At 37.1% G+C, this 13,295-nt stretch overlaps 2 protein-coding genes across 3 annotated transcripts; one reads left to right on the forward strand and one right to left on the reverse strand.

Annotated features, from left to right (window-relative positions):
• Positions 1–41: 41 nt before the first annotated feature.
• On the reverse strand, positions 42–7,559 carry si:ch73-54f23.4 (zinc-binding protein A33). The gene is made up of 6 exons (XM_058746327.1): positions 7,364–7,559; positions 7,037–7,132; positions 4,250–4,483; positions 3,805–3,827; positions 3,562–3,677; positions 42–2,540 (listed from the first exon to the last, which is right to left on the reverse strand). Exons 1-6 carry the CDS (start codon positions 7,427–7,429, stop codon positions 1,978–1,980), a joined length of 1,098 nt encoding a protein of 365 aa, XP_058602310.1. The 5' UTR covers positions 7,430–7,559; the 3' UTR covers positions 42–1,977.
• Positions 7,560–8,781: 1,222 nt separating this feature from the next.
• ino80e (INO80 complex subunit E) lies at positions 8,782–13,261 on the forward strand. 2 transcript variants are annotated; one of them, XM_058748208.1, is made up of 8 exons: positions 8,791–9,300; positions 9,386–9,456; positions 9,548–9,600; positions 9,685–9,757; positions 10,607–10,724; positions 10,980–11,078; positions 11,270–11,478; positions 13,138–13,259. In XM_058748208.1, exons 1-7 carry the CDS (start codon positions 9,220–9,222, stop codon positions 11,474–11,476), a joined length of 702 nt encoding a protein of 233 aa, XP_058604191.1. In that variant the 5' UTR covers positions 8,791–9,219; the 3' UTR covers positions 11,477–11,478; positions 13,138–13,259. The 2 variants fall into 2 exon arrangements, with proteins under 2 accessions (XP_058604192.1, XP_058604191.1); XM_058748209.1 differs by lacking the exon at positions 10,980–11,078 and having other exon boundaries at positions 8,782–9,300; positions 13,138–13,261.
• Positions 13,262–13,295: the final 34 nt, after the last annotated feature.

A 13,295-nucleotide genomic window follows, 5' to 3' on the forward strand; every position in this document is an offset into this window, starting at 1 on the left:
AAAAAGATAGTGCTTTCTGCCCTTGTAGTCAATCTCATTCAAAGTCACTCATCTGTCTCTCTAGCTTTTTCTTGACTTCTCCCTGGCCGGTTGCTGGCAGGGTGTAGAGAGACCCTCCCTCTTTTGTTTTGTCACTCCAACAGCACATAGCTGGCATAATGCAACAGACCTGTCTAGCTTATTTATAGACAAGTAATGGTAAACAGTTCACCATTTTTTTTCACGGCTTTCTATTTTTATTGTGCAAGTACACTTATTACGATACAATACATGCACAAAGGTGACTTTCAAACAGTTTGCATGATAAATGACGTGTATTTTATTTATTTGCATACAAATATATCAAAATAAAAAGAAATAGTTTGCTCCCAAATGAAAATTCTATTATTATTTATTCACCTTAATGTCATTCCAAGCTCCATCCGTCCGTTCTCCAAACTGTTTGTCCTGTGTAGGGTCACGGAGATGCTGGAGCCCACCCAGCATTTTGGGCTAAAGGCAGGGAAACACCCTGGACAGATGGTCAGTCCATCACAGAGCACTCGGAAATAAGCCACACAGGCAGAACATTCAATCTCCACACAAAAAAGGCCTCCTGACTTAGCTGGGACTCAAACCAGGGAGCTTCTTGCTGTGAAGGTTAACACTGAGCCAACATGCCACCCGAGGATAAAGCACCTGGTATTCCCAGGCAGTATCCCATCTAAGTACTAACCGAGCCAAACCCTGCTTAGCTTTTGAGATTAGACAAGATCCAACATTCCAAACTCATACGTATTTTTTAAATACATTTTTATTGCTTTTTGCTATTTATTTTATTTTTACACATCGATAGTTCACTGTGACCACAGCCTGTCAAGCTTCAAAAAGGACAAAAAAGCACTATAAATGTTGTCCATGTGAGTCATGCACTATTTTCGCTGATAATCATCTTCCCCTCCTCCGCAGCTCTCAAATCAGATATGGTGCATGCCAGACATGAATAAAATCAAAGCTCACTAGTTTTCGAGAGTCTCAAAATCAACATCATGACATCAAACAGTAATGGCATACAGTTTTGAAACAAATAAATAATGACAGAATTTTCATTTCTGAGTGAAATATTCCTTATGTGTAAGAGAAATTTGTTCTATAAAGAACTGCACTGCAAAAATCTAATCTCAACGTTGCTTTTTAAGTCTGAATGGATGACATAAACTGACTAGAGCAAATCTCACTGGCTGTGTCTCAAATCGCCCCATACCCTTATATGCTGCATTATTTGAATTCATGTCTAAAAGTGTAATGTGTACTCATTTAATCCCATAATGCACCTAAATAACAAATGGACAACCAATGTATACTCAACAGCTAGCTGCTAGAGAATATCCTTAGAGAAAATGGCACTTCGAGCTCATTCAGAGTTCGAATTTGCCCACTTAAAGGAATAATAAACCCAAAAATGGAAATTTTGTCATCATTTACTCACCCTCATGTCGTTCCAAACCTGTATAACTTCCTTTCCTTCTGAACACAAAAGAAGATATTGTGAAGAATTTTAAAGAACCAAACTGTTGTTGGTCCCCATTGACTTCCATAGTAGGGAAAGAAATACTTTGGAAGTCAACTGTTTGATTATCAGCATTCCTCAAAATATCTTCTTTTACGTTCAACATAAGAAAGAAATTCATACAGGTTTGGAACGACACGAGAGTGAGTAAATGATGGCAAAATTTTTATTTTTGTGTGAACTATCCCTTTAATTTCTTACATTTATTCAGTGACGTATATTAGTGGAGTAATGAATAGTGAATGATGGTATAGGGGGCGATTTGGGATACAGCCACTGTTTAGTGTTACTTAAACAGATCAGCCAAACACAACTACACAACAAAACCGCTCTAGCTTTACAGGCATACAAGCTTCGAGGTGATCAGAATTCAGCGTTTCAAACTGTGTCAGCAGTGGAAGTGGTAACCAAACATCCATGTCAATCCCTCAGAGTGATGGATGAAATATGGAAAGAGGAGCGCAGTTCTTTCCTTCATCTGTGTCACATGGGTTGTAGAATGGATAGAGCGGCACTAGAACAGTCCCTATGTAGAATGAGAAGAGTGGTGTCATGGTGACAGCATTGTAGAAAGAAACCTCCTCTTTATCACAGTCCAGGAAGATGCCGATGCGGATGGGGAGGGTGTGTGAGAGCACCTTTGTGGGCTTTGGGTGGGTGCAGGCCGTGATGGAGCCATTTCTGAGGGACAGTGTCCACAGTCCGTTTATCGTTGAGGAAGAATCCATCTCTCCACGGGGTATGTCCGCTCTGGCCACACCCACTCGCCAGGCGGTTTTGCCTTTCACCTCCACCTCCCAGTAATGACGCCCATAAGTGAAGGCCTCTGAACCCATCACGCAATAATAGAAGTGGAAGTGCTTCGGGTTCTTTTCATCTGGATTCTCGTTGGGCAGCACCTTGTCTTCCTCGAAAGTCACTGAAGTTAACTCAGCAGAGAGGGTTAAGAGGGGATGCGCCGTTTCAGGGTCAAAAGTCAACGTGGATATGTCTGTGTATGCAAATAAGTTATTCAGAATTGATTTACATCAGATTAATCAGTAATCTATAGTACAATATTTTTAATGTAACAAACAATACACATTTACCTTACAGCCCTGCTGAAAAAAACAACAACAATAGAAGCCATCAAAGAAATTCTAATGGTTTCCACTACAACATTACAAACCATCAACGTTTTTGGGACATATTCCAATAGGATTTAATGGTTTTAACAAGCCAATAGCAGAAACCCACAGGGTCCATTACAGTTTCCATTAAAACCAATACAAGTTCCAATATAACCAGTAAAACCATAACAATTTCTGTGATGGTTTCTATATTGTTTTTTAGCAGGGATTTACAGTACTAGGCTATAGTAGTGCTGTTTTATTTGTAAAATGAAATATTATTGTACTCTTTCTGAAATTAACTTATATTTTTCATCTTTTAGAGTCTCTTGATGGACTGCTTTTCTTCTTTCAACGACTGGCATAATAGCATGTTATGTGAGCATTTTGAAGTATTTCATACATTCATCCTACTGAACGTATAATTCCTTCACTGAATAAATCAGTGATTTGAGTTTGAATGACTTGAATGAACTCGTCCGAAATAAAATACTTCAAAATACGTATGGTAGGTCATGTGATAGTAACAACATGGCGGACATAGTATGTCCGAAATTCAGTCATAATACCCAAATTCATCCTAAATAGAGCATATGTTTTAACAGCTGCGAAGAAAGTTCAATTCAAATGTTGTACCTACTCAGTATGCAATTTTGGACGCACCGAATGTTTCAATTACTTCATTTAATGTCTCATAACACAAATCTTCCTTGTTTTGTGCCACCAACTGGTGGCAATGTTACCTGCAGAAATAGTGACTTAATGAATCATTGATGAAAAGATTCAAAAGATTAGAGCACCTGGCATGAACCTAACCACCACCACTATAGTGAGAATTAAAATAGTTCAGATTTCTTTTTAGTATGTAATAAAATAATATTATTTAAAATTTAGTCTTAGTACTTGGGTAGAGGGATGTTTTCATGTGTTTCCAGATCCGGTACTGAATGGGCCCCACAAACTGACTAGAGAGAATTTCGCTGTCCATTGGCGGAGGACGAATAAAATTCACCTCACATCTAATGAAGATAAACAGAGCGAGAACAGAGGTAGATGGTGAACAGAATGAGAAAAGTAACAACAATGATTAAGATTATATGAGAATTAGAGACCAAGTGAGAAAGAATAAATCAAAAAGACACTTGCCTTTTCAGAAGCTCTTTGATTTCCTAAATAGATTAAAATAAAATATTAAAATTAAAATAGAGTGTTTAGAGCAAGAATGTTCAGATTCAAACACGTTTCACTGCCTGATTGCAGCAGTCAGCTCTTCAGATTCCTCACTCTTTCAATCATGTGATTTTTTCGCACTTGATCTGAACAGTGTCAAATGACATCTAGCATGTTCTGTGGGTGTCTACTGCACGACTTATGCAACTAACCCTGTTAGTATTTTACAGTACATATTTGATGTGGTCAGAGTAGATGATTTCATAACAATTAAATGCACAATAATAAAATAAAATAAAACCTTTTAATTAGACAATCCATAGAGGATAAGGTATTATTTATCTCCCAGTGCTGGTCACAACACTACTTAAGATTTTACTGCTTAGTCTGTTAGTTTATACAATTTAAAATGGAAATCCACCTTCAAAAGTTTGGGGCTGTCATCTTCCCGCAGTTTGCAGTTCAGTGTCTCTATGGCTTTCTCTAGATCTCTACTCTGCATGCCAATCTTTTTCTCTCTCTCTTTTAAGACCTTCACTCGTCTGTCCCTTTCCTTCCTCAGCCGTTCCAGATCCGTCTCTTCCTCCTCATCCAGGAAACGATGGAGGTTTTGGAACTCTGCTCGGATTTCACGCTCTATCACTTCAAATCTGTTCTGTGAAAGAACGGAAAAAGGAGACATTAATGACTTAATGGGAAACACGAAGGATGAGAGACTAATAACATAAAAGACTAATAACTCTGGAAAAATGAGTAGGCTGAGATTAGCTTACTAATGAAGTTATTACTCAAATTTAATACCAGAAATTGTTCATTAGGAGTTTTAAATACTGTAGATCTGTATGTTTTGTAGAACCCATGCCAAATGCCAAATTAGAGGATGATATACACCAAGAGTTGTTTAAATATTAATGTCAACTGTTTCTGAACAGGCCATATAAAAAGCTGTAAAATGGTGCTGGGGGTCTGAAGAAAAAAGTTTAGAATTTACCAAAAAAGAAAAAAAAACCTATATACAGTCATGGCCAAAAATACCGGCACCCTTGGTAAATATGATCAAAGAAGGCTGTCAAAATTGATCTGCATTGTTAATCCTTTTGACCTTTTATTTAAAAAAAAAAAATCACAAAAATCTAACCTTTCATTGGATAATGAGAATGTAAAATGGGGGGAAATATCATTATGAAATAAATGTTTTTCTCAAATACATGTTGGACACAATTATTGGTACCCCTAGAAGTATATTCCCATTCATATTCACAATTTTGAGCACTCCAGGGTTATTATGAACATGAAACTATCCAGCCATGGCTTCCTGTTTCACAGAAATATAAACAGGAGGGAAAACAAAGCCCAAATTCCCTTAATCATCCATCACAATGAGAAAAACCAAAGAATATATTTCTGATGTGCAGATAATTGAGCTTCACAAATTAGTGAAGTGGCTTTAAGAAAAGACCTAGAGCAGTGAAAATTCCCATTTCCACCATCAGGGCAATAATTAAGAATTTCCAATCAACATAAAATGTTACGAAACTGCCTGGAAGAGGACGTGTGTCTATATCGTCCCAATGCACAGTGAGAAGGAGAGTTTAGAGTGGCTACAGACACTCCAAGGACCACAGCTGGAGAATTGCAGAAAATAGTTGAGTCTCGGCGTCAGAAAACTGTCAAACAGCACCTACATCACCACATGTTGTTTGGGAGGGTTTCAAGAAAAATTCTCCTAGCTCATCCAAAAACAAACTCCAGCATATTCAGTTATCAGACACGACTGGAACTTCAAACAGGACTGGCTTCTATGGTCAGATCATGAAACTAAAAATGGGCTTTTTAGCAGCAAACACAGGATGTCAGTCCTGTCTTCCCGTGTCTTGTGTTTCCCCTCTTCTCGTGCCCATGTTTGGTTTGTTCCTGTTCCTGTCATTATGAGTTCTTTAGTCTCCAGCGGTGTTTGATTTGTTCCCCACCTGTTACAGTTCTCCTCGTTTGATTTTGTTCCGTTTATAAGCCCTGTGTTTCCCTGTCGTCTTGTCAGCTGTTAATTGTCTTTTTGGATGTTCCATGTCTCCTGTGTTCCTGAGTTTAAATAAAATCTAAGTTTTGGTTCTATCCCTCGTTTCCCTGGATCCAGAGAGGATCGTGACACAGGATGGGTTTGGTGAACACAGGGATAAAAAAAGCACCCTTTGTGTGCAATGAAATATACTGCTGTATGTTTGATGTTGTGGGCCTATATTTCTGCTGGAGGTCCTGGACATCTTGTTTAGACGCATGGCATCATGGATTCTATCAAATACCAACAGATAAAAAAATCAATAAGTGACTGACTCTGTTAGAAATCTTATAATGGGCCGTGTTTGGATCTTCCAACCGTACAATAATCCAAACACAAACCTCAAAAATGGGTCACTGAGTCAAGTCAGGTGACCTTTATTTATATAGCGCTTTTAACAATACAGATTGTGTCAAAGCAATGTATAATGTCAGTAATGTATAATGATAAGATTAAACACTCAATTTTCAGTTAATGGCATTTCATTATTGAATTCAGAGATGTCATTGTTTAGCTCAGTTTAGTTTAAATGGTATCTGTGAAATCAAATTGACGATAATTGCTAGAGCACAAAACCAAGCTTCTGCTGGCCATTCCAGTCCTCTGACCTGAACCCTATAGAAAATGAGTGGTGAACTGAAGGGAAGAAGCACCAACATGGAGCTGGGAATCTAAAGGGTCTGGAGTGATTCTGGATGAAGGAATGGTCTCTGATCTCTTGTCAGGTGTTCTCTAACCTCATCAGGCATTATAGGAGAACATTTAGAGCTGTTAAACTGGCAAATGGAGGTTTCAAAAAGTATTGAATATAAGGGTGCCGTTAATTGTGGCCAATGTGTATTAGAGAAAATTTATTTCATAATGATATTTCCCCCCATTTTAAATTCTTATCCAATGAAAGAATTTTTAAAATCAAAAGGATTAACAATGCAGATTAATTTTCACAGCCTCCTTTGATTATATTTAGCAAGAGTGCCGATATTTTTGGCCATGACTATTTTTGGAAGGGGTGATCACATACCTTATCACCCCTATCATATTTTTGTTTTGTGAGTTATCTTTCCATGTCAGCCAGTAAGTTATGTTATGAAGAAAAGTCCATTATACTCTTTTAGTCACATATAAATATTACCAAGGTAAATCAGGCATTACCTCGACCTCCAGTGCGTCCACAAAGGCCTCGTTCTCCGCTTCATAACATTCATCAATTTCATGTTTGATCTTTTTAATTGCCTGAATAAGCTTCTCCTGAAACACAAACAGGCACAAAGTCAGTTAGTGTAACAATCTCACTTAGTAAGTACACTAATTATATTATGAACAGTTTGCATAGTCCTAAACAAAATATTTTCTTTTTATACTTTAGAAAGAGCAAACACCACAAACTCTCGTCCCACTTGGAACCGTCTAGAAATAAAAACAGTTCACTCTGAGTATTTCACCTTGCCATGACATATGAAGGTGACATTTTATTCTTACCTTTTGTGCACCGAGGAGAGAGTTGTTAAAGTTGTTGTTTGTGTCCTTCATGTGATTTGTGTGCATTCCAGTTTTCCTTGTCAGAACAAAGCAGACAGAACTCTAGTATCTCACATGTGAGAGAGAGAAGGGTTAAATCAAGCTGACTGATAGGTGTGTATAAACACTCTTACAGACAGACAGAGAGAGAGAGAGAGAGAGAGAGGAGGAAGGACAAAGGCAATATAAGGGCAATATATCAAAGGAGGGCGACAGACTGATTGGTTCTGAGGCTGGAGGTGACCAACACATTCGACTGATCTAAACCAGTTACATTTAAAAAATAAAAAGCAATATAATGTCTGTAATGGCTTTGACTTTACATAATAGCATGTCAATACAGAAGAAGAAAAGCAAAGGGAGGTATTGTGGGGTCCACAGCTGTCTCACTGCACCACACGAGCGATTTATGGAAGTGAGGGAAGAGATATTCTATTTCTGTCTGCAACAAGAGCTAACGTCAGAGAACAGAAGCAGACTATTACAGGCAGCAAGACAGATAGCAGGGCTGGTGAGGGGCTTATATTTCACTCTGTAAGGGGTCTGACACAAGGATTTTGTCTGTTTGTGTGTGTGTATACGCACAAATGAAATATAACAGCAGAGAAAGAGAGACTATGTGCCTGTGTTGTATGTGCAAACAGAGGAAGATTATGTTTCATAAAGAGCAGTCTGTCAGGCGAAGATTTTTCGAATATTTCTGTGGAATAGTCGAGGGCAGAGTTGTATGACAAGAAAAAATCCTTTGTGGAATACGTCACCTCTCTCTTTCTCTCTCTCTGTGAAAACTGCTCAGCCAAGGCAATGTATTATTCATGGACCTGTCCTGAGTGTCTGACTGCCGAGATGCAGACTCAGTAAAAGGGAGAGTGCAATCATTTTTAAAGCACAGTCACATACAACACGCGTGTAAGACACTTCAGAATCACACAAGCTATTTTAGAACTTAATGATATTGGGTAGTGTCTCTGTATCTCTCTTTTTATTCTTTGAGACCTAGGGACCCAATTTATTTCCCCTGGTAATTCTACTGCAATGATGACAAAACAAGTAATAAAACAAGTAATAAATTAACCAACAGTATTGGTGGTACAAATAAAAAAGAAATGTGATGTGAAGGTCATTGAGGCCCCCTAGTGGACACCGACCCCTGATTTAGCAGCGAAATAATTACCTTTTAGTTTAATTTGAATTTGAATTGAATTCATTACGTGTATATTAATTCATTTTAATGCATTTATTGTTAATGTAAATTGAACTTAATTTTATATTTTGTTGTTATTTTTATACTGTTGGGATGTGCTCTAACAATGGATGATCGAGAAAAAAACTTAATAGCTAAAGGATACTTTTCTAACTCAAGGATTCGTTTCTAGTTGAAGATTGACTAATGACTCCAGAATCCATTTCCTGTGCGTATTACGTAGAAAGCGGAAGTAAACAAAGAGCACATCGCGGTTCGGCGCTGTACATGACATGCGTGAGATTATGTGTTTATTGTCATCGTTAAATGTCCTGTAGTTTTGTTTGACATAATATAGATTATTACATTGTCATTCTCTAATTTGTGGATTCTGACTTGTTTGCTATACTCGACAAATACATAATTTGTTAATTCTTTAGCTTGCTGAATATGTAACTTTAGCATGGCTAGCAGAGCAGCAGTACTTTCTTAAATCTGTTTGAGTGTCTTAGATCTTTCTGGACAAACATAGACATTAACATTTGGAGGACAACAGTAGAGTTTCGATCTCGAACCCATATAAACTAGCAAAACCGTTTTAAAGCGACCGTAAATATTCGTTTAAGTAATAGAAATGAACGGGCAAGCTGAAGTAGAGGTGGATTACAAGAGAAAATACAAAAATCTAAAACGCAAATTAAAGTTTCTGGTATATGTGAGTATCTGTTTTTCAATGTAATTTTTTTTTAAATTTATCATTTCAGACTGTTGTTAACCCTCTGGCTTCATTTTCTGTTCAGGAGCAAGAGTGTTTTCAGGAGGAGCTGAGAAGAGCTCAGAGGAAACTGTTAAAAGTTTCTAGAGACAAAAGGTAAAACCTGTAGTCTTGTTATCAAAGTTATCAAATGCTTTCCTCCTGTTTGACCCTCATGCACGTAATTAAACACTTTTGTTTGTGTCAGTTTTCTGTTGGACAGACTGTTGCAGTATGAAAGGGTGGATGAAGAGTCTTCCGGTAGGTCTCTAAAGAAAATAATCGTCTGCAAACCTCAAGGAATATTCAAGGGATTTTGTGTGCTAAGAGTGTTTTTGTTTTCAGACTCTGATGCAACAGTTTCCTCAGACAGTGATGGAGAAGGAGCCAGAGAGAGAGACAGGGAAGCAGGGAAGAAGTGAGTTTGCAACAAGTGGATTTTTTTTGTGGATTTGACAGATTTTCTTGAGCACAAAATCAGCATATTAGAATGATTTCTGGATCATGTGACACTGAAGACTGGAGTAATGATGCTGAAAATTCAGCTTTGCCATCACAGGAATACACTGCATTTTAAAATACATTTAAATGGAAAACATTTATTTGAAATTGTAATAATATTTTACAATACTTCTGTAATTACGTTGTTTTTAATCAAATAAATGCAGCCTGGGTGAGCATAAGAGATGTCTTTATTTTAAAAAAACATTAAAAATAAATCTTACCGACCTAGTGCAGAGACTTTTAATGGGTTGTTGAATAAACATTCTAATGCATGTGTGTCTTTTGAATTTTGCCATAGTCAGAATTACATAAGATTGCATTGTTTTTGTAGTGCAAATGCTAATCTGTAGTACTCTGCCTATTTACCTCTCAATCACCCATTGAGCTTAAAAATGTACAATTTTCCAGTTATATGCTCCTTAAAAGAAATAACCATCTGGTTGGAAAAGATTTGTGAAAGCAAAAACTTGTATATCCACAAGATTTCATAGAACATAGTAACTCATAGGCAGTGACAGATAATGCAATTCTGAATAGCTTTGAATAAATTTTGAATGCAAAATGTTAATTCATTTAATAAAAAAAGATACGTACTCAACTAAAATAACAAATTAGTTTGAAATGTTGCTTGTGGCTAAATTCAATTACATTTGAGACAGGTGTGGCAACTTTTCTGTTTTGCTTTTTTCCAAGAAAACATGTGCCTTGTATTTTAAATTTTATGGCTCTGTGTCTTCAATAAATCTATTTATTTGTTTTTTAGAAGGAGGAGTCCTGGAGTTCCTCCCGTCCCGTCGTCCTCATCTCCTCATCTCTCACTCCTGTCCCGCTCTGGTGCAGTTCCTCTCCAGTCATCTGCTCCGGCACAGTATCTCAACACTGTGAGTACATCACACCTCCATGTGCGCTTCATAGTCTCATACTGCACTCATATTTTTCAGTTACTCATATTGTTTTTGTCACCTGTTAATTTGTCATTTTATTCATTTTCTCTCTTTTTGTCTTTGTATCACCTCACCTGGTTTATATGGACTTCACACACATCATTCTGGGTGTGTGTGTGTGTGTTTGTGGGAATAACTGTTACTCTTTGGTGGCCTTGTGTTGTGTGTGTGTGTGTGATTCTGGGTGAGCAGTTACCCTTCCCTCCTGAGTATTTGGCTCCCTCTGCTGAGCGAGTGAAGAAAGAGAGAAAAACAAAACTGGCCAAACACAGGAAAGACGGTTCAGGGAAGGTGAGAGAGGGACAGAGAGGCTGACCCTGGAAACACAATGGCCTAGATTCATGTGGCCTTTATTACTACACTGTTTGTCATGTCTTGTAATAATTTTACAGTTACAGTAACTTCTCTTCATACATTTTAGTTATTTGTGTTTCTGAAATGCGGTCAAAACAAACATTTCTCTGCTTGTCCCTCTTATTCAGGTGGTTGGCCCACTCACATCCAGTTACCCTGCAGGCAGTGGTGCAGCTGGGGGTGCGAGTGGGCCGTTCAGCTGGGTACCACAGCAGATGCTGAGTGAGGATGCAGCTGAGGAGGAGGGAGAGAGTGAAGGAGAGAGTGACCGTGGAGAGGAGGAGAGAGGAGAGGGTGATGAGGCAGAGCTGGTTATTGACATACCCAATGAGTGAAGGTAATAGACAAATACAGGCCTCTGTGAGCTTTTTATTTCATTCAAAATACACACAAGATGCTTTTCCAGGGCTCAACAATAAGATTGGCAAGATATTGTTATCTAGCTGGCTAACATACACTATTATTCAAAAGTTTTTGAAAAAATTATCTTGCGCTCACCAAACGTGCATTTATTTTATCAACAGAAATTCTGTTAAATATTAAAATAACTTTTTTATTTTAGTATAATATTAAATGTAATTGATTTCTGTGATGCAAAGCTGAATTTTCAGCAGCCATTACTCCAGTCTTAAGTGTCACATGATCCTTCAAAAATCTTTTGGTGCTCAAGAAACATTTATTTATTATTGCCAGTGTTGAAAACAATTGTGCTGGTTGATATTTTTGTGGAAACTATGGTTATTTTTTTTCAGGATTTTAATAGACAAGTTCAAAAGAAAATTTATTTGAAATAGAAATATTTTGTAACTATGTAAAATACATACTTCCTCAATAAAAGTATTATTATTTTTTTATTATTATTATTTTTTTTAAATAAAACTGTCTTACCCTAAACTTTTGAACAGTAGTGTTCCTGAGGCTCAGTGGTAGAGCATTGCGTTAGCAGCGCAAAAGGTTGTGGGTTCAATTCCCAGGGAACACACATACTGATAAAACAAAATGTATAACTGAATGCACTGTAAGTCGCTTTGGATAAAAGCGTCTGCTAAATGCATAAATGTAAATGTAGTGTATATGTGGCTTTGTTAAATGGCAAAAATGACTTCTTTTTTTTTTCCGTTTTGGTAAGAATGACTTGAAAACTACAGATGTTTTGCTTTATTCCTTTCTAGCAAAAGTGAGTATGCATTTATGGAGTTATAATATTAGTTTCCTTTTGAAAAGAAAATAATAGCTGAAAAAAATGTAAAAGAAAACTTACCATTTAATAAAAATACAATTTTCTTTCTAGCAAATATAAAAATACATTGCTAAGTATAATAATTGGTCATTTTTTTCTTGGTGGGGCTGGTGAAAGTGTTGGCCTGACAACCAAAAATATTTGTTATTGTTGAGCCCTGTTTTGTGAACCTGTTGTGCACACCTTACATAAACATATTATTAGATTATTCAGACTCTTTCAGATAGGTAGGTACTCCATTTATCCTGTGTGGGAAATTGGAGATTGACCAAGTAAAAAGGATTTTGTGATTCGTCATTAAGAAAATTAGATCTGTGTTATGTTGGCGTTTAGTTGTATAACAGATTGGGTTACAAAAAACTCCTGACTCATTGTAGATACTGGATAGGCTTATTCTTTAAAGACTGCTGAGCTGCGATGTATTACCTGTAAGTGTGCCATAAATGTATAGTTGCGCGACAGCATTTAGACAATAAGAAGGGGGGAAAAGAGTCAGTGAGCAGAACAAAGAGAGAAAAACACCCTGAGATTGAGAGAGCCACACCCATTTTACCCAGGAGCACATCAACACTAGTCCAGGCAAGTTGCTGTGGGATTATAAAACACACACACACACACACACAACACACAACACACACACACCAGCTGAACATGAACTAGACACGACAGTACCTCTAACAGTTTATCACCATGATTATTTATGTCTCTAATAAAATATATAAAATTAATGCAATTCAAATTTCTTTCTTCACACAGATGCCAAAAGAAACTGCAAGCAAAACATTTTTCAAAATCATTCTCATTTAATGTATTTTTAATGTCCTCTGTTATTTTTTTTAATTAAATATTTAAAATGTTCCCTTGTGTTTCTGTCTGTACTTTGTTGAGTAGAGTTTGAGTCAATACACCAGCAC

The sequence above is a fragment of the Onychostoma macrolepis genome, chromosome 16 (genome assembly GCF_012432095.1).
Source record: "Onychostoma macrolepis isolate SWU-2019 chromosome 16, ASM1243209v1, whole genome shotgun sequence".
In the NCBI taxonomy this organism is placed as follows: Eukaryota; Metazoa; Chordata; class Actinopteri; order Cypriniformes; family Cyprinidae; genus Onychostoma; species Onychostoma macrolepis.